A 23,040-nucleotide genomic window follows, 5' to 3' on the forward strand; every position below is an offset into this window, starting at 1 on the left:
ATTTTTGCATCTGTGTTTATCAGTGATATTGGCCTGTAATTTTCCTTTTTTGTGTTGTCTTTGTCTTTTAGTATTAAGGTGATGGTGGCCTTGTAGAATGAGTTTGGAAGTGTTTCTTCCTCTGCAATTTTTTGGAAGAGTTTTAGAAGGATAGGCATTAGCTCCTCTCTAAATGTTTCCTAGAATTCTCCTGTGAAGCCATCTGGTCCTGGGCTTTTGTTTTTTTGGGAGATTTTTGATCACAGCTTTATTTTCAGTGCTTGTAATTGGGTTGTTCATAATTTCTATTTCTTCCTGGTTCAGTCTTGGAAGATTGAACTTTTCTAAGAATTTGTCCACTTCTTCCAGGTTATCCATTTTGTAACCATATAGTTGTTCCTATTAGTCTCTTATACACCTTTGTATTTCTGCATCGTCTGTTGTAACCTCTCCTTTTCCATTTCTGATTTTGTTGATTTGATTCTTCTCTTTTTTTCTTGAGTCTGGCTAAGGGTTTGTCAATTTTGTTTATCTTCTCAAAGAACCAGCTTTTAGTTTTATTAATCTTTACTATTGTTTCTTTCATTTCTTTTTCACTTATTTCTGCTTTGATCTTTATGATTTATTTCCTTCTGCTAATTTAGGGGGCTTTTTTTTGTTCTTCTTTTTCCAGTTGTTTTAGGTATAAAGTTAAGATGTCTATTCAATGTTTTTCTTGTTTCTTGAGGTCGTATTGTATTGCTACAAATTTCTCTCTTAGAACTGCTTTTGCTGCATCCCATAGGATTTGAGTTGTTTTGTTTCCATCGTCATTTGTTTCTAGAAATGTTTTGATTTCCCTTTTGATTTCTTCAGTAACCTGTTAGTTATTTAGAAACATATTGTTTAGTCTTCATGTGTTTGCATTTTTTGCAGTTTTTTTTTCTTGTAATTGATATCTAGTCTCAAAGCATTGTGGTTGGAGAAGATGCTTGATATGATTTCAATTTTCTTAAATTTACTGAGATTTGATTTGTGACCCAAGATGTGGTCTATCCTGGAGAATGTTCCATGGGCACTTGAGAAGGTGTATGCTTCTGCATTTGGATGGACTGTCCTGAAGTATCAATGAGATCCATCTCATCTAATGTATCATTTAAGACTCGTGTTTCCTTATTAATTTTCTGTTTTGATGATCTGTCCATTGGTGTAAGTGGGGTCTTAAAGTCTCCTACTGTTATTGTGTTACTGTCAATTTCTCTTTTTATGTCTGTTAGTGTTTGTCTTATGTATTGAGGTGCTCCTATGTTGATTGCATCAATATTTATAATTAATTGTTATGACTTTCTCTTGGATTGATCCCTTGATCATTATGTAGTGTCCTTCCTTATCTCTTGTTATATTCTTTATTTTAAGGTTTATTTTGTCTGATAGGAGAATTGCTACTCCATCTTTCTTTTGCTTTCCACTTGCATGGAATATATTTTTTCATCTTCTCACTTTCAGTCTATATGTGTCTTTAGGTCTGAAGTGGGTTTCTTATAGACAGAATATATATGGATCTTGTTTTTGTATCCATTCAGCTAATCTGTGTCTTTTGGTTGGAGCATTTAATCCATTTACATTTAAAGTAATTATAGATATATATGTTCCTATTGCAATTTTCTTAATCATTTGGGGTTTGATTTTGTAGATCATTTTCTTCTCTTGTATTTCTTGACTATACAAGTCCCTTTAATAGTTGTTGTAAAGCTGGTTTGGTGGTACCGAATTGTCTTAACTTCTGCTTGTCTGAAATGTTTTTGATTTCTCCATCAATTCTGAATGAGAGCCTTACCGGGTAGAGTAATCTTGGTTGTAGATTTTTCCCTTTCAGTACTTTAAATATATCCTGCCATTCCCTTCTGGCCTGCAGAGTTCTGCTGAAAGATCAGCTGTTAAACCTATGGGGTTTCCCTTGTATGTTACTTGTTGCTTTTCCCTTGTTTCTTTTAATTTTCTTTCTTTGTGTTTAATCTTTGTTAGTTTGATTAGTGTGTGTCTTGGCGTGTTTCTCATTGGGTTTATCCCATATTGGACTCTTTGCACCTCTTGGACTTGATTGACTATTTCCTTTTCCGTATTGGGGAAATTTTCAACTATAATCCCTTCAAAAAATTTCTCATACCCTTTCTTTTTCTCTTCTTCTGGGACCCCTATAATTCGAATGTTGGTGCATTTGATTTTGTTCCAAAGGTCTCTGAGACTATCCTTAGTTCTTTTTATTCTTTTTACTTTATTCTGCTCTTCAAAAGTTATTTCCACCATTCTATCTTCCAGCCCACTGATTCGTTCTTCTGCTTCAGATATTCTACTATTGATTACTTATAGAGTATTTTCAGTTTCAGTAATTGTGTTGTTTGTCTCTATGTATTTATTCTTTAATTCTTCTAGGTTTTTGTTAATTGATTCTTGCATTTTCTCCATTTTGTTTTCAAGGTTTTTGATCATCTTTACTATCCTTATTCTGAATTCTTTTTCAGGTGGTTGGGTGATGCCAGGTCTTGTATTCAAGTGGTTTCTTTTGTGGGAGTTCTTACTATTTGATACTCCCAAGGGTTATTTCTCTGGTAGTCTAGGGTCTTGGAGCCAGTGCTTCCACTTCATAGGCTAAGAGCTTGATTTCTGGTCAGGAATGATGATTCCACAAGTGGTTTATTATGGCATTAAATAAGATTAAAACACATATCCAAAAATGAGAAATGAAAGATGAACCCCACACAAATGGCAGTTACAAAATAAGGCACATAATAATTAAAATAATGGAATACTCATGTATACATCCATAAGCAAAATCAAAACAGCCCAACAAAAATAAAGTACAATAGATTGACCCAGCGAACAAAGGAAACCAAAACTTATATCTACGTTAAGAACAAAACTAACTAAAACACAAACTGGAAAACAAAGCTAACTAAGGTGCCAACTGGTGGATAAAGCTTTGAAAACAAAAGTAACAAATATGTTGAGAGGAAAGGAAAGAAAGAAAGAATAGATATGCAAAGCTAAACAGAGGTGGATAAAGAAGATTCGTATACATTAAAGATTAACTGCAAGGGGAAAAAAACAGTAGGAAAAGCAAACAAAGGAATAAATGAAGAAAAAATAATAATAGGCTTAAAATTTTTTTCATTAAAATTAAAAAAGAAAAAAAGGAAGAGGAAAGGAAAAAAAAAAAAAAAAACCCAAAGAAATTCAAAGGAACAAAATAAAAGCAAAAGTTAAAAACAACAAAAAAAAGTTATAATTAAAAAAAAAAAAAAAAACTCAAAAGCTTAATTAGATTTCATAGTACCAATAAAATCAACAACTACAACAGAGGGGGTGGAAAAGGAAAAGAGAAAAAAGAAAAAAAAGAAAAATCTGAAAGAAACTACAGAACAAGTCAAAATATAAGAATAATAAATGTTTTTCTTGAGTCACTGCTGTCAGGATCCATTCCCTTGGTGGGAATCACAGTCTACCTCACCTCCCTAGGATGCCCTCCAACACTGTGCTGGTCTCTGGACCTGCTGTGAGGGCAGCTCAGACTGTAATCTGGTCCTACTCCTGTGTGTTCTTGCCTCCAATGTCCACAGCTGTCAGAGCTAGTGTGCTTTCTTTTGTGAGAACTCTCAATGTCCTTTTATATATTCCATAGACACAGATTCTGCCTAGTTGATCATGTGGATTTAATCTGCAACTTGTACAGCTGGTGGGAAGGTTTTGGGTCTTCTTCCTTAGCCACACTGCCCCTGGGTTTCCATTGTGGTTTTATTTCCACCTCTTCATGTGGGTTGTCCACTGGGGTTTAGCTCCTGAGGGCACCCTGGAGGGCTTGGGTTTGCCCCTGAGAGGGCCAAGTATGGAGGTGGTGCAGCTGCTTGGTTCACAGGGGTTCTGGCAGCACCAGGTACTCAGAGGTGTTGGTGGCTAGGGCAGCAGGAAATATAGTGCTCTAGAAGGGCATGGCAACCAATATCAGCAAATACACTCCAGTATTCTTGCCTGGAGAACCCCCCGACAGAGAAGCCTGGCAGGCCACAGTCCAAAGGGTTGCAAAGAGTTGGACAAGACCAATGCAAGACTTTTTTTTTTTCTCCCTGTGGCAGCTCTGCCCCAGTGAGGGTTGACCGTGAATTTGGCACAGCTGCTTAGGTCACGGGGACGCTAGGGCACCAAGTGTGCAGGGACACGGATTTCCTCAGCTGCTAGAGTTATGGCCCTATTAGAGTCTTTTTTTGAGCCTCTGGTAACTGGCAATCAGAAGGACTCTTTGGCTACTCTTTCTCCATAGCTCCACCCATTCAGGCATTTAGAGGGCTCCCTGAGGCTGAGGTCCTACTCTGCAGATCAGCACATCAGGCACTTAAAGGGGCACCATGGGCAGAGTCCTACTCTGTAGGATGTGCCTATTTCACAGTGTCATATACTCTTGGTTTTTCATCTCATTTATTTGTTTTTGTTTTTGTAATCTTTAACTAGGGGCTTCCCTGATGGCTCAGCAGGTAAAGAATCTACCTGCAGTGCAGGAGACACAGGAGACACGGGTTCAAGGTGGGAACCTTCGACATGGGACCTTCCCTGGGTTGGGAAGGTCCTCTGGAGGAGGAAATGGCAACCCAATCCAATATTCTTGCCTGGGAAAATGCCAAGGACAGAGGAGCCTGGTGGATTACAGTCCATGAGGTCACAAAGAGTCAGACATAACTGAACATATGGCACAATCTTTAACTATCTCATGTCAATGTAGCTTACGTACATGTATGCTAGAGGTCTGTAAGCATTTTGGTTTTAAGGTATCTACACTTAAAAATCACACTTTTAAGATAATTTTAAATATTTAAAGGTTTTTCATACTAGAGAAAAAAAGAATAATTTTTTAAATGATTATATTAATTCACTTTAAAATGGCAATAATATGGGAATTTCCTGGTAGCCCAGTGGTTGGAACTTCATGCTCCTGATGCTGGGGGCCTCAGTTCCATCCCTGGTGTAGGGAGCTGAATCCCATATGCTGAAACTAAAGATCCCACATGCTGCAACAAAGATCAAGCACTCCATGTGCAGAAACAGACCCAGGCCAACCACCTAAATAAATAAATGTTTTTACAAAATAAATAAAATGACAATAAACATCTGTGATGTGTTAAATAGTGTATTTTTATTTTAAAAAACTGTTCTCTGAATTTTAAAACTACAGGAAAGAGAAGCGTATCGTTACATTATTCATACCTCTTTTATATCTCATCTAATAGAAGACAGCTATAGTTTTGCATCTGTCTGTGTTCAGTCTGTTGCAGTATTATGTCATTTGTCCAAATCCCATGGAATCTTCACTGAACATGCGTGAAAGACTGAGGGTGAAATGGGCAAATAACTTCATAATGTTGTTATGAAAATAGCTTGAACTCGTGTAGTCTCAGTTGCTCCCAAGGATTCCCAGACCATACTTTGAAAAGTACAGCCAAACACTAAAAAATTACAATATTAAGAGTCAAAACATAAAATATAAAACAGTTTTTCAAAAACAAAGCTTTTTTTGTGGCTTTTAACTAATCTGAACAAATTCACATATTTGTGGCATCTTACACTACTAATTTCTGAAGGGGAAATTACTTTCCTACTTTTTTTTTTTTTTTTTTTACCAGAACATCACATAAGTTTATTTCAGATGTAACAGCAATGTTAAAATCAACAAGTTTAAATCTTAACCGCACCAAGTAAACGTAGCTATTTAAGTATTTTTAAAGTTATTTCCCTCCAAAAAACTGAGGGAGTTTTTCTTTTCCACCCCACATTCCATGGTTTCCCAATAGTTAGTTCTATTTTTGGAGGAGTCTGAATTGACAAGTAAACTGTTTTGGGGATATTTCAGAACTTCATTCCGCAAATGAAAACTAATCTGGACAAATTACATATTGCATAGATTTCTCTGCAGATTCTTTTCTTTAGAACCTAAATGTAATTACCATATGATATAATTTAACCTATTTGCCCCACAGAAAAGAACTATCTTCTCTAAAAAATACGATGGGTACATCTTGCGATCTTCTAGTTAATAGAATTATTTTACCTCAATGATAATTATCATATTTCAAAATTAAGCAACTCAACATGGGACATTATTTCAGTCTTTACTGACTTCTAGGCACGTGAAAGAGTGCCTAGCTTCTACCTCTTCTACATCCTCCTCCTCCATAAACGGATGGAATTATTTCATGTAAGTCTGATGTAGGACAATTCACGTTTTACAAACACAATTTAGGTTAAAGTCAGTGACTAGTGTGGAGAAAGAAACACTGAAATGATAGGGAGCCTATACACTCAATTCAAAATTTAATATTTTTTCCTCCATAAATAATATGTACTTAGTTGTCATGAGGCAGCTATTCGGTTTTCATTAACCACATTTAGGGATACATTCATAGGACTGATTAGATAGTCCAGGTGAAATGGTTATAGAAATAGAGGCAGTGTCATCTCACAAAACTCATTTATATATCAAAATCTATTTTGACATCTGAAGTTTACAAAAAGACTGAATTCTTCAAACTAATCTTGCCTTCTGTAACTCAAGCATTCTTCTCTTGGCAAGAGCAAGCTGAAGCTTATCCATGAAGGTAAAGGTGCTCAATGCTAAACTTTTCTTCTAAGCTTAGATTTGGACTGCTTAAGAAACTGATACCCAAGAAATCAGCAAGGTCTTTCTACATTTTTACTATCTTAAGATTAGAACTCTATGAACTCACTCATCAACTATCTTCCTTTCCTGCATTATTCTTGGCACTCAACTAAGATGGTTGAAGTCTATTGTACCTTGCATTTTCACATTCTCAAATAAGAACTTAAGATTATAAGATGTGCATAAACATTGCGTAAAGTCATTTTGTCACTCAATGTATTTGAAGAGATGAAACTTGTATACCAGAATTTACACAAGAGGACAAATGTTATCAACCAACCTTCTTTTTAAAGTCAAATGACAGAAAATTCAAGCTCTGTGCATTGTTTTAAGTCTAATGAAAACATTTCTTAGGCCACTGGTATTGGCAATGTAGAAAATTTTGAATATTGGAGATGGGATTATGGAGGAAAGCCTGAAAATTTTAGAGGTCTTCTATCTTACAGAAGGTTACTGACCAGTCAAAGCCACTCCCTAAGTGCCAGAAAATGATCTGGCATAAACCAGTACTCTTGGTACAGGAGGTCACAGTGACATTCGTGTTATTAACACTTCTAGACTTCTACTTTTCCCAAGAACAGAAGCAATGTGTTTAATAATTCCCCCTCCCCCAAATCCTTAAACTCAGTATTACAGGCACAGAATGTAAGCAAATCTGGGATGTTCTCCAACAGATAAGCAATAGCACAGCTATGTTATTCTCAAAAATACTGTCTAGATATTCTTTCTTCTAAAATCAAATGCTCAGGGGCCACACTTCTAACAGTCTGCGTTAGCTGACATTAAATGCATTTATTGTGCCACAAATCCATCTAAGCTTCCGTTTAAGTATTTTTTTGTATGTCCAGGAGACAATACCTACTTCAGGTTTATTTAAGGGCACTGACCTATCAAGGACATCAACTCCATATTTAAGGTCTGACCAACTACTGTGGGTTTACTGAAGAAAAACAACAGGAGAAAAAAAAGCAGATCACAACAAACCTCTTTAGGTCAGTTAAAGGCCATATCTCTAGCTGGGATATTAAAAAAAAAATTAATCTCACCAGCCCATATGCTAAAAGATAATGCCACTAGTAACAATCAACAGCAGGAAAAACAAACCTGCTAACCACCAGCCCACTCATTAGCAAAAAGCAGTTTAACTCACATACTGAGACCAAAGTCTAATACTACCGATTCAAACTGTCCCACCCACCTTCAGCCACCAGCAAGGAAGGAAGAAATAACTGCTTAACAGAACAAAATAAGCTTAGTATTTCTTACAAGGATAACAATGGCCCAACTCCTGAGATAATACTCAGAAGGACAAAAGGTGGAGTGAAGGCAATGTATAGGGATTAGTATCCCACAAAATCTTTAAAAACCCAAAGTACCACAAACACACTGAACTTGTCTAAGAGTTAGAGAACAAGATATTGCTGCTGCTTCTTTTTGTCCTTTGAAATATACAATATTTTGTAGGCTCTGCCCTTCAATGTGAAAGCAGGACATTAAAAAAAAATGGAAATTGACACTCAAATTTTTGGGACCATATATATCTTAACTGTGAAACTAAACTGATCTATACCTTCTCCTTCCTACAATCAAACCACCTCACAAAAATAAGAAAACTAAAACAATCCAAACATGATTAATAAGTCCTTAAAAGTTTAAAACTTTTAGAGGAAAGGGAAGCAAGTTTTGAAAGGAGGAAAAGAAAGAACAAGGAAGGGAGAAAGTTTTAAAAGAAAGGGGGGGCAGGGAATCAATGGGCCTCTCTTTTATTTGGCGACAAGCAAGTGCAAGAAAGTTCATCTGTAATTTGTTCAGCCGTCTGTCTTCTGCACATCTGCATTCTGCCCAGTAGGGACTTTGAGGTTTTTCTGCAGCACATGAGCATCTGCGGGCTCTATCCTCTTATAGTAGTTCTTCTTTGTCTCAATAATCTCAAAGCCAAACTTTCTGTAGAAGTCAATTGCAGACTCATTGCTGATCTGGACATGCAGATAGATGTTGTCAAAAGTGCCATCCTTTTCACAGATGTTTAAGACATGATTTAACATTTAATTCCAATTCCTAGCCTTCGGTATGGCGCCAGACAGCCTAGTGTCATGATGTAAAGCCGCTTCTGATTCTGTGAATGGTCCACCCTACAGCACACTGCACCCACTGCGATATCATTGAAATAGGCAAGTTTTGCTAGTTCGCCAACCTCCAACACATCCTTGTAGAACTTGTCATTGTAGCTGACTGGAAAGATGACCTGGTTTAATCTCTTCAGCTGCTTAATATTGTGTGGTGTCACATCTCCCAGCTCGATCCGGCTACCTTTCATCTTCCCCGCCTGCTGAGGCCGTTGTTACCGCCGATATCAACGCCGTTGTCGTCGCCGCCCTGAGCTCTCCGCGCCCTCAGCTCGGGCCACTCAACCCCGCAAGCCGGCCTCCTCGCCTAAGGCAAGGAGCTGAGCTGGTGACGGAGGCCGCGAGAGTTTAGCGCGGCCCTGCGTCTCCGGAGGGGGCGGAGGTACCTCCCGCTGCCGCGCTAGTGCAGCAGCTTCTCCACACGTGCACACGGGGAACTCGCCGCCTCACTTTCCTACTTTAAATTTGCCAATGCATAATATACTTTAGTGAAATTTAAATTGAATCTGAAAAAGCTAACATAATCTATTCATATAGTGGGCTGGTTTGTTAACTTTTCACTATCAGGTAGACAGAATGAATAAATTAGCAACTTACTTTATTAAATCTCTTCAAAGATTAGCATCACTTTTTCTTTTGAATGTTCCCATATAAAACTGGACTATTCTAGCATTTTTCAGTTTTATATATTTTTTACCATGCTACTGCTAAGTCACTTCAGTCGTGTCCGACTCTGTGTGACCCCATAGACGGCAGCCCACCAGGCTCCCCCGTCCCTGGGATTCTCCAGGCAAGAACACTGGAGGGGGTTGCCGTTTCCTTCTCCAATGCATGAAAGTGAAAAGTGAAAGGGAAGTTGAGCAGTTGTGTCCGACTCTTCGGGACCCCATAGACTGGAGCAGACCAGGCTCCTCCGTCCATGGGATTTTTCAGGCAAGAGTACTGGAGTGGGGTGCCATTGCCTTCTCTGATTTTTTACCATATACAAGTATATATATATTATATATATATATATTATATATATATATACACACACACACACTCCTGGTGCAAGAAGTACATAAATAAATATAATAATTAAAATTGAATTGCAGAATTCTATGTATGGATGTGAGAGTTGGACTGTGAAGAAGGCTGAGCGCTGAAGAATTGATGCTTTTGAACTGTGGTGTTGGAGAAGACTTTTGAGAGTTCCTTGGACTGCAAGGAGATTCAATCAGTCCATTCTGAAGGAGATCAGCCCTGGGATTTCTTCGGAAGGAATGATGCTAAAGCTGAAATTCCAGTGCTTTGGCCACCTCATGAGAAGAGTTGACTCATTGGAAAAGACTCTGATGCTGGGAGGGATTGGGGGCAGGAGGAGAAGGGGACGACAGAGGATGAGATGGCTGGATGGCATCACCGACTTGATGGAGGTGAGTCTGAGTGAACTCTGGGAGTTGGTGATGGACAGGGAGGCCTGGCTTACTGCGATTCATGGGGTCGCAAAGAGTCGGACACGACTGAGCGACTGAACTGAACTGAACTGATACATCTCTAAAAGGAGAACATAGGCTGTGATTTGGTGTATTTGAGAAAATTCAAATACCCCAACTTCCAAATTATCTTTCTTCAATAATCTCTAGATAATTTGATCAAACTCAATTTCATCTCTTAACAATCTTTTGAAAATGCACCAGAGTCAAACTCACTTAATCATATTCTGTCTGTTCTTAGGTGATTAGTTCCACGCTAAATTTGATATTTACAAAGGTATCTAAAGTTACCTTCTTGTTTGTTTCTCCACTCTGGGCATGCACACTCTTCAAGGTGTTGTTAAAGGTCAGGAAATAGCCTGAGAAGTAGCCTATCTGGATTGCAGTGAAACTGCAGGAGATATGGAGGAAAAATATGTATCTACATATTCTCTGTTGAATTCTAGACTTTTTTTTTTCCAAAGTGGAGACAAGATGAGAAAATATGGATATAAAACTAAATAAATAACTATTTATATTGACTTTAACTATCAGCAGGGAAAACAGTGTCAGAAGTTTCCAGTTCTTTGAAGACTTAACCCTTTTACACGTAAATCACATTCTTCCCTTTCATGTTATCATTTTCTGAATCTTAACTGAATTTCCTGTCTTTGGCCTTGAAAATATCAAGCTGATCTGCAAGTAATTTTAGAGCTGCTAAAATGAAACTCAATTCTCTTTAAAGGCAGGCAGCAAAATCCAGATCACAGTCATATAATAACAATATTAACAATGCCCGGCATCTAATCAGAATCACTACATGTGCAAAGAAGCAGAAAATGTCCTCCATCAATTAAAGGAAAATCAACCAATGGAAAGGTAGACCCTAAAATAACAGTGAATAGGACTGACAAGGACTCAAATAGCTTTTATAAACATATTTAAAGATTTAAAGGGAATCCTAAATAAAAACTGGAGAAAAATTGAAGATTTTTAAGCATAATTTTATTTACTTATGGCTGTGCTGGGTCTTTGTTGCTGTGTGGAGTTTTCTCTAGTTGCAGCAAGTGGGGTCTGCTCTGTTGTGATGTGTGAGCTTCTCGTTGTGATGGCTTCTCTTTTGGAGTACAGGGTCTACAGTGTGTGGACTCAGTAGCTGCAGCTCCGGGGCTCTAGAGCACAGCCTCAATAGTTGCGGTGCACAGCCTTAGTTGCTCTGAGGCATGTGGGATCCCCCCAGATCAGGAATCAAACCCATGTCACCTGCATTGGCAAGCAGACTCTTTACCACTGAGCCACCAGGGAAGCCCAGAAAATATTTTTTTAAATGAAACTTTTAGAGCTAAAAATTGTAGTGAAAAATTTACTGGATGGAATCCAATGAACATTAGATTCTGCCGAACAAAAATTTATTGAACTTTAAAGACATTAAAACAGAATCTATGCACACTAATTTATAAAGAAAAACATAAAGCCACAGTGTCTTTGGAGTGATGTAATGCAGTTAACCTACAGGCAGTGGAAGTCCAGAAGATGTGGGGAGAGAAAAAAAATGCTTGGAAAAATAGTGGTCAAAAAGTCTAAATCTGATGTTAATCCATGAATCCAATAAGGACAACCCCAAGCAGAAGGAATCCAGTGAAGATAATATCACAGCCCATTGTAATTAAATAGCTGAAAAGCAAGTAGAAAACAAGGTCATATTATGTAAAGGGAGCAGTTTAATTGTGGATTTCTCAACCTCACTAACTGTGAGAATTAAATGTCTGTGTTTAACTTACCCAATTTATGGCATTTCACTGGTGCAGCCTGAGCTAAGATACACCACCACAGACACGGAATTACTAAAGGAGGCTGAGTCTCGTACAGTCATGAGAGCTCTATATCAGCTGTGGACTGACAACCTCCAGCCTGCTTTGATCTGATACAGAAGTAAATTTTTGTCATTTTAAGTTACTTTTTTTGGAAACACTATTATTCATAGTCAAAAAATTCTACTTTATACAATTATCTATAATTTGGGGGCCCTCATACAGTCTGATAAGGCAAATATATACCTGAATTGGTGACTCTAACCACCTGACCTGCCTCTTGAGAAACCTATATGAAGGTCAGGAAGCAACAGTTAGAACTGGACATGGAACAACAGACTGGTTCCAAACAGGAAAAGCAGTATATCAAGACAGTATATTGTCACCCTGCTTATTTAACTTCTGTGCAGAGTACATCATGAGAAATGCTGGGCTGGAAGAAGCACAAGCTGGAATCAAGATTGCCAGAAGAAATATCAATAACCTCAGATATGCAGATGACACCACCCTTATGGCAGAAAGTGAAGAGGAACTAAAAAGCCTCTTGATGAAAGTGAAAGTGAAGAGTAAAAAAGTTGGCTTAAAGCTCAACATTCAGAAAACGAAGATCATGGCATCTGGTCCCATCACTTCATGGCAAATAGATAGGAAAACAGTGGAAACAGTGTCAGACTTAATTTTGGGGGGCTCCAAAATCACTGCAGATGGTGATTGCAGCCATGAAATTAAAAGATGCTTACTCCTTGGAGGGAAAGTTATGACCAACTTAGATATTATATTCAAAAGCAGAGATTACTTTGCCAACAAAGGTCCGTCTAGTTAAGGCTATGGTTTTTCCAGTAGTCATGTATGGATGTGAGAGTTGGACTGTGAAGAAAGCTGAGCGTGAAAGAACTGATGCTTTTGAACTGTGGTGTTGGAGAAGACTCTTGAGAGTCCCTTGGACTGCAAGGAGATCCAACCAGTCCTTTCTAAAGGAGATCAGTCCTGGGTGTTCTTTGGAAGGAATGATGCTAAAGGTGAAACTCCAGTACTTTGGCCACCTCATGCGAAGAGTTGACTCACTGGAAAAGACTCTGATGCTGGGAGGGATTGGGGGCAGGAGAAAAAGGGGACGATAGAGGATGAGATGGCTGGATGGCATCACTGATTCGATGATGTGAGTCTGAGTGAACTCTGGGAGTTGGTGATGGACAGGGAGGCCTGGCGTGCTGCCATTCATGGGGTCCCAAGGAGTTGGACACGACTCAGCGACTGAACTGAACTGAACTGAACAAGCTTCTTTAATTACTTGGATTTGATGAGCCCTCACTAAGCAACCCAGAGAAGCAATGGCAACCCACTCCAGTACTCTTGCCTGGAAAATCCCATGGATGGAGGAGCCTGGTAGGCTGCAGTCCATGGAGCTGCAAAGAGTCGGACATGACTGAAGTGACTTAGCAGCAGCAGCAGCATTGAGCAACCACCAGTATGCAGCAGACTCCTAAATCCTATGGGAAACAAATCTGAATGAAATTTCATTGCATGCAATTAAAACACGCAACTCTTCCTGGACCCATTGTTATTTGAACAACTCAATAATTTTGATGATACAGGGAAGAATTTTGGTGGGAAGAAGTAGACATCAAGAGAGACTTGGATGGCTGTTTTAGGAAAGGAACTATTTGGACTAAATCTTGAAGCACAACTAGACCTTCGACAGATTTTGCAGGAAGGGAGAGAAAAGCATTTCTAAGCAGAGGAGGTATCCTTTAGTATCCATTAGTAGATACCACCCAAGGTGAGAGATTGTAGAAGTGCAGGATGACCAAGCACAGATGAGTGAAGATTAGTCTAGAAATCTGGTGTTAGTTTATAAGAGACTTTAAATATTGGCTGCAGTCTTGCATTCATTCTTCATGCAATGAGGAATCATCACCTTTGCAATTTATTTACCTTCTTTCATTTGGATTTTAATGTAATCTTTTGTCATTGGCCTCTTTCTTCATTAAATCATGTGTTCTCGTGGTTCCTTTCTGATCATACTGATTATCAGGTCATTCTGATAATAGCAAAAAAAAAAAAGTAAAAATAAAAGATCATAGAAGAGAAGCAAGTATATCCTATTTCAGTGGTTCTCAAAGTATGGTTTCCAGACCAACAGCATCAGCACCATCTGAAAACTTGTTAGAAATGTAAATACTTAGGACACAATCCAGACCTCCCAAATCAGAAACCCTGGAGGCAGGAACCAACAGTCTGGTTTGACAAGGGTTCCAGATGATTCTGATGCAACTGAAGTGTGAGAACTACTAGCTTAGTAATTAAAAGTGAGGTCTGGAGTCAGAGAAGCCAGGAATTGTGTGTCCAACTTTTCGACACCATGGACTGTAGCCTGTCAGGCTCCTCTGTCCATGGAATTTTCCAGGCAAGAAAACTGGAGTGGGTTGCCGTTTCCTTCTCCAGGAGATCTTCCCCACCCAGAGATAGAACCCAAGTTTCTTGCACCTCCTGTGTCTCCTGCATTTGCAGGTAGATGTATCAGAAGTCAAATACCAGTTCTATTATTTATACTCCACATGTGCCCTAGACCAAAGTGTCTTAATATTTTGATTTCAATTTTATCATTTTACAAAGGGTGAAAGAGAAATATGAGGATTATGTAAGATACTGTATATACATTACTTAGTGATAGTAAGATCTCTGTGAGTATAAGCTCTCAATTACAAAACAGAAACTTAATCACCAGAAATGTTTTTTCCTACATATTTTCATGGACACAAAGAATATGAATAATGTGATACAAACCATGACAAGCTGAAGAATTCAAATATAATATGTATATTAGTATTCAAAATAATGTGTATTGATCTCCAAAAATGATTGTTGAGATCTAATACTTGCAATTTTTTTTTTTTGTCATTTTCTCTGAAGCATTGAGCACATGCTTTTAAGTTATCATTTGCAAGCAAGCAAAGGATGCCTACTTTTTATATTAGTCATAAACCTTTTCAGGACAAATCTTTAAAGATACCCTCAACCCCCAGCCCCTATCTCCACCACACACACACACACACACACACACACACACACACACACAGAGTAACTAGGAGGTAAATGTTGCTTTTTTACTAAGAGAGTTGTGTGGCAGCCAGAAAAGCACCCCATTAGTGAGCTTTCTGCATTTTATATACTTTTCTCTCTTTTGGTAAAGATACATTTTTATCACAGAGATGAGGAATTTGCTAGAGAAAATGTGCTGGATAATTCCTAAGTTTCTTTCATGAATCAGGCAAAATGAAATAGCATTCCAGAATATTGTCTTACCAAGTGTCAAGTGCCAGGATGAGAAAATATACACTGCAAGTTAACACATGGAACGTATGTATTGAAAACATTATATTATTTTGGTGAGTTCTATCTACCTACTTAACATGGCTTAGCATTGTATGGTGTATTTCTTGCCCCTAGTACAGTGCGGGAATCTCTGGTCAAGGATGATATAACAGAGAATAAAATGGTTGTGATCTATGCAATCATTCAGGGACTCAGGCTGATAGAGATAAGCCATCTCCCAGATGTCTTCTAAGGTTTTCATTTTCATCCTAAGAGTTGATATGCAGAAAACAGGGTGGACAAAAGAGAAAGATAAGTAGGCAAACTTGCTTCCCAATCACTGTGGCCAGAGGGAACAGGTGACATTTCTGCTCATATTCCACTTGAGGGGTGTGTGTGCGTGCATGCACGCTCAGTTCTCAGTCATGTCCAACTCTTTGCAACTCCGTGGATTGTAGCCCATCAGGCTACTCTTTCCATGGGATTTTTTGGGTAAGAATCCTGGAATTTTTCCATTTCCTTCTCCAGGGGAATCTTCCTGACCCAATACTCCACCAAGTTCAAGAGACATGTGAAATGTCATCTCTGGCTAGATACTAGGTCTGTACACACAGTGCTTTCCAGATGATCACAAGCAACAGTTTACCAAATAGTTCCACAGCTTAACAAACTCTGCTGCTTTCAGCCTGCTATGTCTGTTGTGTTTTTTGCATCCAATTTCAAGTTACACCACATGCTTTCTCTACTTTGTAGAATCACCACTTTAAAAGTACCAAATCAACCCTCACCATTGTCGCTAACAACCTAACTCCAGTGAAAATGGAACTAACTCTTGCTTACATGAGTCCCAAGCTGGTATTTCTGGTTGGCTTTGGACCCAGCAGCAAGAAGATCTGTAACATATGATGACAAAGGTACCCAGGCTAGCAGACCTCTGTCTTCTGTTAAATAGGACTTCCAGGGTGACCTTGAGCATTTGCATCTAGCTGGTACAGGAGAAGAGAGCAGTCAGAAGCAGACTCACAAGTGACACTCACCTCCACTCAAATTCCACTAAGGAGAACTAACTACAAGGCTCCACTTCGATAAATGCAATGATAGGTGAAATGAAGTGCTCAGCTAGGCTCCCACTGTCCAGCAACATCTCAAAACCATGCTCAAAAGCCTTCACTAGAGAGGAGTCTCTGCCACAGTAGTCAGATTGTTTTATGTGCATTCTGTTTTTAAAAATTAAATCTCAAACCTATGAAGAAAAAATTTTATCATTTTTATAACCTATCTGAAAAAGAACAAATATCCATATATGAATAACAGAATCACTTTACTGCCCACCTAAACCTAATAAAGTTGTAAATCAACAATAGAATTATAAAAAGAAATAAGTATAAATAGTTAAAGATAGTATCATGAACCAAATCTCTAGTGCATCCTGGATTTCTGCTTCATTTATGCAAAAACACTGCTTATAGAAACAATATTGACTCAAAAGACATAATTCCAAACGTGTCTTTGTAGAGAAATCCTGAAATTTACAAGCATAGGATTTTGGAATAAGGAACTTAAATAGGATTCGTCCAACCTTTCACTGTACAAATGAGGACACTGAAGTTCCAGAAAATTGAGATGACAGGTCAAAAATATAATGTTAGTGAAAAATATACCATCTTTCATTTCCTTTATATTATAACATCAAGGTGGTCACTTGAGGCATCAAAAAAGAGACGGAAACTAGATTTTGTCTTAAATTTTGGGTTCAGATTAAGAGATGATCACACAAGGAGCCAGAAAAAAAGTAGCTCAGTCAGTAAAGAACCTGCCTGCAACCCAAGAGACCCAGATTTGAATCCTGGGTCAGGAAGATCCACTGGAGAAGGAAATGGCAGTATTCTTGCCTGAAGAATCCCATGGACAGAGGAGCCTGGCAGGCTACAGACCATGGAGTTGCAAGAGTCAGACACAACTTAGTCATTAAACCACAGAGAGAAACAGCACTCTTACGAGCAGACTTTCAGTAGACCCCTTTGCCCACCCTAAGCATGGAGTCGGTCTCAGGACGCATATCTCAACTTACCCCATATAGGGTGTATCTGATGCCATCCTGAGAGAAAATATCTTCCTTACAGAGGTCCAAAACACTGGCTTCTCATAAAACTTGCCCTAAAGTTTTCTCTGTATCTTTCAAGGTTTCCAGGTTTTTATTAACCAATTCAAGAGACTTCTCTAACCTCACCCCTGAAATAGAAATTTTTTATTGTCTCAGACCTTTGATCTCCCAGGTCCCATTTCCTAATGTAACAGACTCTGTGCTCTAAAATATCCTATGTATTATAACTGTGTGAAGTCAATGAAACCTAATTCCTAATAACTTTGAAATTATATCATATATATATGATATATTAAGCTTATATATATGATATATTAAGCTTATATATATAATGTATTAGGCTTTTATAAGAGTTATTAATTTGAAAATATTTTTATCCCACATATATTGTATACTGTTGTGAATCTTAATGGTTTCATATAGCTTGGCAGAGAAAATTATTTCATACTTACTTTATTTCATAAATAAATAAATACACACACATATATATTATAAATACATTCCAGATACTTCTAACCTTTGTAATATGTAACTATAATAACCACTGAGTTAACTGCAATGAAGGTAAAGACTAAGGTTTTAATCTTAGAAGTGCTCTGGCAACTATGTGCCTAGAATGGGGAAAGGAGATATTTTAAGCTTAAATCCACACCAGAAGGCTACTCTCTTTTATAAGGAGCTTAAACCATCTCCTTTTGTAAGGCAAGTAATACCTACCAGATGTAGAGCATGAAATTGGCAGAGAAAACAGCAACAATGCAAAGTTGGACTCCACAGTGGGAAAACCGAGGCAGACATTTAACAGATCTTACTTAAGAGAAGCGTATATATATTAGGAACATATTATGAAAACGTATACTTAAAGTGAAACCTGAACAATCACTTTATTACATTACTTGATGTTATAAATTCCTTGCTATTTCATTATCCTACTTTATTTTTTCCACCGGTTTACTATGTTTCTACCACTGGTAAATTGTCAGTTGGGTCAGGTCAGAGACCTTGTCAGTTTTGTTTACTGGTTTACCCCTGGTGGTTCAGTGGTAAAGACGCCTCCTGCAATGCGGGAGACAAGTTTGATCCCTGGGTCGGGAAGATCCTCTGGAGAGAGAAATGGCAACCTGCTCCAGTGTTCTTGCCTGGGAAATCCCATGGACAGAAGAGCCTGGCGGGCTACAGTCCATGGGGTCACAAAGAGTTGGAGACAACTGTGCCTGGCGCATAGAAGCTCAGTATTTGTGGAAGGGATGAATGAATCTCCAGAGCAGATTAACATCTAACACATGGAAGAGAATGTATAAATTTACCTAACCCAAGAAAAACACCTGAAAATAAAACTACTGTCCTTTTAATAGTGCACTGTGCTCTTCTTCCTAAATTAAGGAAACATATTTTTAAATCAGTTCCATGATGAAGAACAAACTTGTGATATATCACTAACATATATATTAGCATTCACTGTGTTATATCTAAGTAAGGTGCAATTTACAGTCTAGGAAAGCTAGCATTACTTTTGATTATGTTATGGTTTGAAGCCATCACAATTAGTTGTAAAGCTCTCTTCATATGGTCTTGAGTATTGCTCTAGGTTTTGCTACAGACAGACATCTAGACATTGGAGACCAGACAGCATGAAGTTTCAGGGGAAAATCTGCACTACTTTAAAGGACTCAGTGATTATGGTCACAGTCTCCTGATACAGATAGTCCTGAGCTCAAACTTTGAAATACGGTAAAGACTCCATACTTGTTTGTTATGTGTCCTTGACTGCTTATATTGTGCTTGAGCTTCAGTTTCTTCATCAGGAATATGGGTAATAGTAGCTCATGGGTCTTTCCTGCATTTATCATAATGTCCAAAAAGTGCTGACTTCAGTGCTTGACACAAAATCAGGGCTCAACAATGGGAAGCCATTATCATTAAACTCTGCAGAGAATTGCCAGCACAAACAAAAGGACACTTTACATCACTAACATGAAAATAGAAAAACTGTGAAATGTTATATAAAGTCATTTGAAAGTAGTATTGTTGGGGGTATTTACATCTGACATCAGAGGAAGTATGTTGCATTTAATATTTGTAGATTACAATCTTGGCTCTAATCTTCCATTAGCTCAGTGTTATAAAATCAGGGACAGTCAGGCTCCTAAGTTACACCAATTTAGCTGCCAATTTCATGTATAGGAAAGCTTATTAAAAAGTTCTTGTTGCTTCTACTTTCTTTCACAGGTTTAAGGCATAAATCAAGAACAAATTCATATGTATTGAAACAAGGCAACTATTAAACATAACACATGGAATGCCAAGTTAAAATAAACTAAATACCCAAAGTTCATTTTCTATCATAGGTACCGGATCTTGGTATCTCAAGTGGCACCCCAGAGAGGTACCAGCACATGCACTCTCTCTCTTGACTCAGTTCCCCATGGTTTGGATGAAGGTGCTATACTTGGGAGTCAGATAGTTCAGTCTTGTAGGAATATAGAGACTTTGATATCTAAGACAGGACTTTTATATCTAAGATATCATAGATGGACTGTTCTAATATATTAATATTTTATGTAACTTCACTGCTTTTTATTCACATATACTTTATAAAAACACAGAAAGCACAAAACACTTAATGCATAATTTCATTTATTCATTGATACAGATTAATACAGCCACTGTTTAAGACAGAAAAAGATATATAGAAAAATAGTTGATGATATTTTGCCAGTCAACTATTTTCCAGGAATAACCTTCTATTCTGAGGCTACACTTTCCATTCACAGTGAATCTAAATCTCTTCCCTTCATCCTTTGGGTGTCAGGATTTGTCACCCTTCCCATAAGCAAAATTGAATCTAGGAAAAGAAAAAAAGATCTTTAGGAATTTCTGGAGAAAAAAATGATAATAATCAATTTTTCTTAATGTTTTAACAAGACTTTTAGTCTTTTTACTTATAAGGTAAACTGATAATGTCTAATAACAAACAAACACTTCTAATAACAAAAATAACACTTCTCTAAAATAGATGACTATATCATTATTAATCACTTTTTGATCATTTATGAAGTATATTAACATCCACAACAGCTTGTCATGGAAAACGCATTAGTTCTGTTTTCATAAAGGAAAGCAAAATTAAAGTGACAGAGAGGTGTTCTTCTAAATATAGAGACTCAGTCAGGCAAACATAGAGTAATAAAATGGTGATGAGCATAGGAAACGTTTTAAATTTAGGCATTAGCAGTCATCTCTTTATGCATGTAATATAAACCCTTGGGGTTAAAAGTGCAGCTTCTCAGTTCCCCTCCTTCAGCTCTGAATCAAAGCTTACTGCTAAAGGCAATATTTTCACATCTCTCATACTTTATATCCTCACCAAAGTGATATAGTATACAGCATAAATGTAAACACCTGTTTCCAGCCATTCTGTGTTTTTCAAGTGAAAAGGAACTATGAACTAGAGGACAAAACAGAAATAAATGACATGTCAAAAGCCATTCACCTTTCTTGCCAACTAGGGTAAGGTAAATAAAATGGCTTCAATGGCTCAATGTCGTGTTGCTTTGGGTTACCTCCTTTAAACTCATATGTAATAAAGATTCATTTCAAAAGTTACAAAATAAAATTTTACATAATTTTAAAGTGAATGAACATTACACTTACAAGTATTGAAATAACAATGGCAGAAATGAAGTAAAAAGGAACAGCCCTTCTTCATGAACTCTTTATTATTCAGTCCAAAGACACAGTCTTAAAAAAGCCAGTTAACACAAAAATAGACATAATCTCTAGCAGGTTTTTTTCTTCTTTTTATGATTATAATTAATAATACTTTGTCACAAAAATCTCAAAATAATTCCAACAATACAAGAAAACAAATACTCTTTTTTTTTCAGATAGATACGCATACATAAATAACTTCCTCAGGCTGTATACTGCATTTAGTCACAAGAGGAATCAACAATAACTCTTACATATTTGTAATTCTATGGCATTAAAATGCTTACCAGAAACACTTGTTTGAAGAATTTTTAAAGTAACCAACCTCATAAATTGAAGACAATAGTTTAACATTTCAAACTATCAGAAGTATAGGACATTACATAAAAGCCATTTGTCCTAATCTTTTCAATCTGCTTTTCTGACCAAGGAGAACCACATTTGGAATTAACTCTACAAGCAATCGCCAGTCTACTCACTAATAAACTGGACAGATGAGTGAAATCTTCCTTGACATAGTCTCAATAGATGTAGAGGCAGGCTGAAGCAGATTCGTTGTTATTTCCACCTTTCATGCCCACTTCTTAAAGAGTTATCCCTCATATTTAATAATATAGCTATAAAACATCTCTGTCAGAAGCAGTTTTTTAGTTCATAATCTAAAAAATACAATAGTATAACCAAAGCTCACAGCCTAGAAAAAAGGTTTTTTAATGAATACCCTGCAGTCTGCTTCTCCCCTCAACCCAGGACCTGAAAAAACTCTAAACACAATATTTTTTTTGTTATGTATGGAGCCCTGTCACTTTCAAAACCATGATTCACTACTTTCTGGGAAATGGCACATTTCATGTAGCATTTTTCACAACCTTCTTCAGAAAGTCTGTAATGCTGTCCTATACCCTCATCCTTAAAGAAGAAGAATTGTTCTTCATTTCCCTGGAAGTTTGGCTCAGTAAAAGGTTTGGATGAGCATACTGAAATGTATATATAATAGGAAGTTAAATACTGATAGGAAAATATAAGTAATGTATGGATTTTACAAAAGAAGGTTGTTTTACCAAAGGAAATTTTAAAATCTAGGTAAAAATTGGTTTTACTAAAACTAAAATCATTCATTCTCATACTTCAGGAACTGTCAAATGAATATATTTTATATAAATCATTATGCCATTTGGTAGTTCACTGTGCCATGGTAAATCACCAGCTTCGTTAATCCCAAAGATTTCTTCAGTTCATTTGTGAAAGGAAAAATAAATAAATCACTGAACAAGTATTGTCTTAAGATAATCGGCCATTCTACATTATATATGGCAACAATTTACAGCCTCCTATAAATGAGTGGCCATTCATTTGAAACAATACTTTAGGGGAGTAACCCTAGTTTAGAAAGTCTCATTACAATAAAGATCATAAAACAGTGGAAATTGTCATTAAGGGCCTGACACTTAAGCATTATTGCAAATAAATAAATAAGTGAATTCATTTGAATTTTCACTACAATTTAACTGATAGCTATTACATATCCTTAGCCCTTCAGTCATCAACTTGGAAAATCAAGAGTCAGATATCATTCTAAATGCCATATTTCCTTGAGCATTGATGCCCAATGCAGCTTCAGTTCTTTCTGTTCTGCATACTCAATAATTACATACTAATGGTAAGAAATTAGAGATATCCTAAGGCTGCTGCTGCTGCTCTGCTGCTAAGTCGCTTCAGTTGTGTCCAACTCTGTGCGACCCCATAGATGGCAGCCCACCAGGCTCCCCCGTCCCTGGGATTCTCCAGGCAAGAACACTGGAGTGGGTTGCCATTTCCTTCTCCAATGCATGAAAGTGAAAAGTGAAAGTGAAGTCGC

At 37.4% G+C, this 23,040-nt stretch overlaps 2 protein-coding genes across 2 annotated transcripts in view; both read right to left on the reverse strand.

Annotated features, from left to right (window-relative positions):
- Positions 1–5,603: 5,603 nt before the first annotated feature.
- LOC120869153 (N-alpha-acetyltransferase 50-like) lies at positions 5,604–9,227 on the reverse strand. The gene is given in 2 exon segments (XM_040248275.1): positions 5,604–8,708; positions 8,711–9,227. Coding segments are annotated over 2 exon segments (507 nt in total). The 5' UTR covers positions 8,979–9,227; the 3' UTR covers positions 5,604–8,469.
- A 10,864-nt stretch (positions 9,228–20,091) lies between these two features.
- Positions 20,092–23,040, reverse strand: part of SERPINI2 (serpin family I member 2) — a 36,370-nt gene continuing 33,421 nt past the window's right edge. The window contains exon 8 of the mRNA XM_040248285.1: positions 20,092–20,316. Coding sequence (XP_040104219.1) covers positions 20,240–20,316 — 77 coding nt within the window. The 3' untranslated portion in view covers positions 20,092–20,239. The remainder of the gene's footprint in view (positions 20,317–23,040) is intronic.

Source organism: Oryx dammah, unplaced genomic scaffold (genome assembly GCF_014754425.2).
Source record: "Oryx dammah isolate SB20612 unplaced genomic scaffold, SCBI_Odam_1.1 HiC_scaffold_2, whole genome shotgun sequence".
NCBI lineage: Eukaryota > Metazoa > Chordata > Mammalia > Artiodactyla > Bovidae > Oryx > Oryx dammah.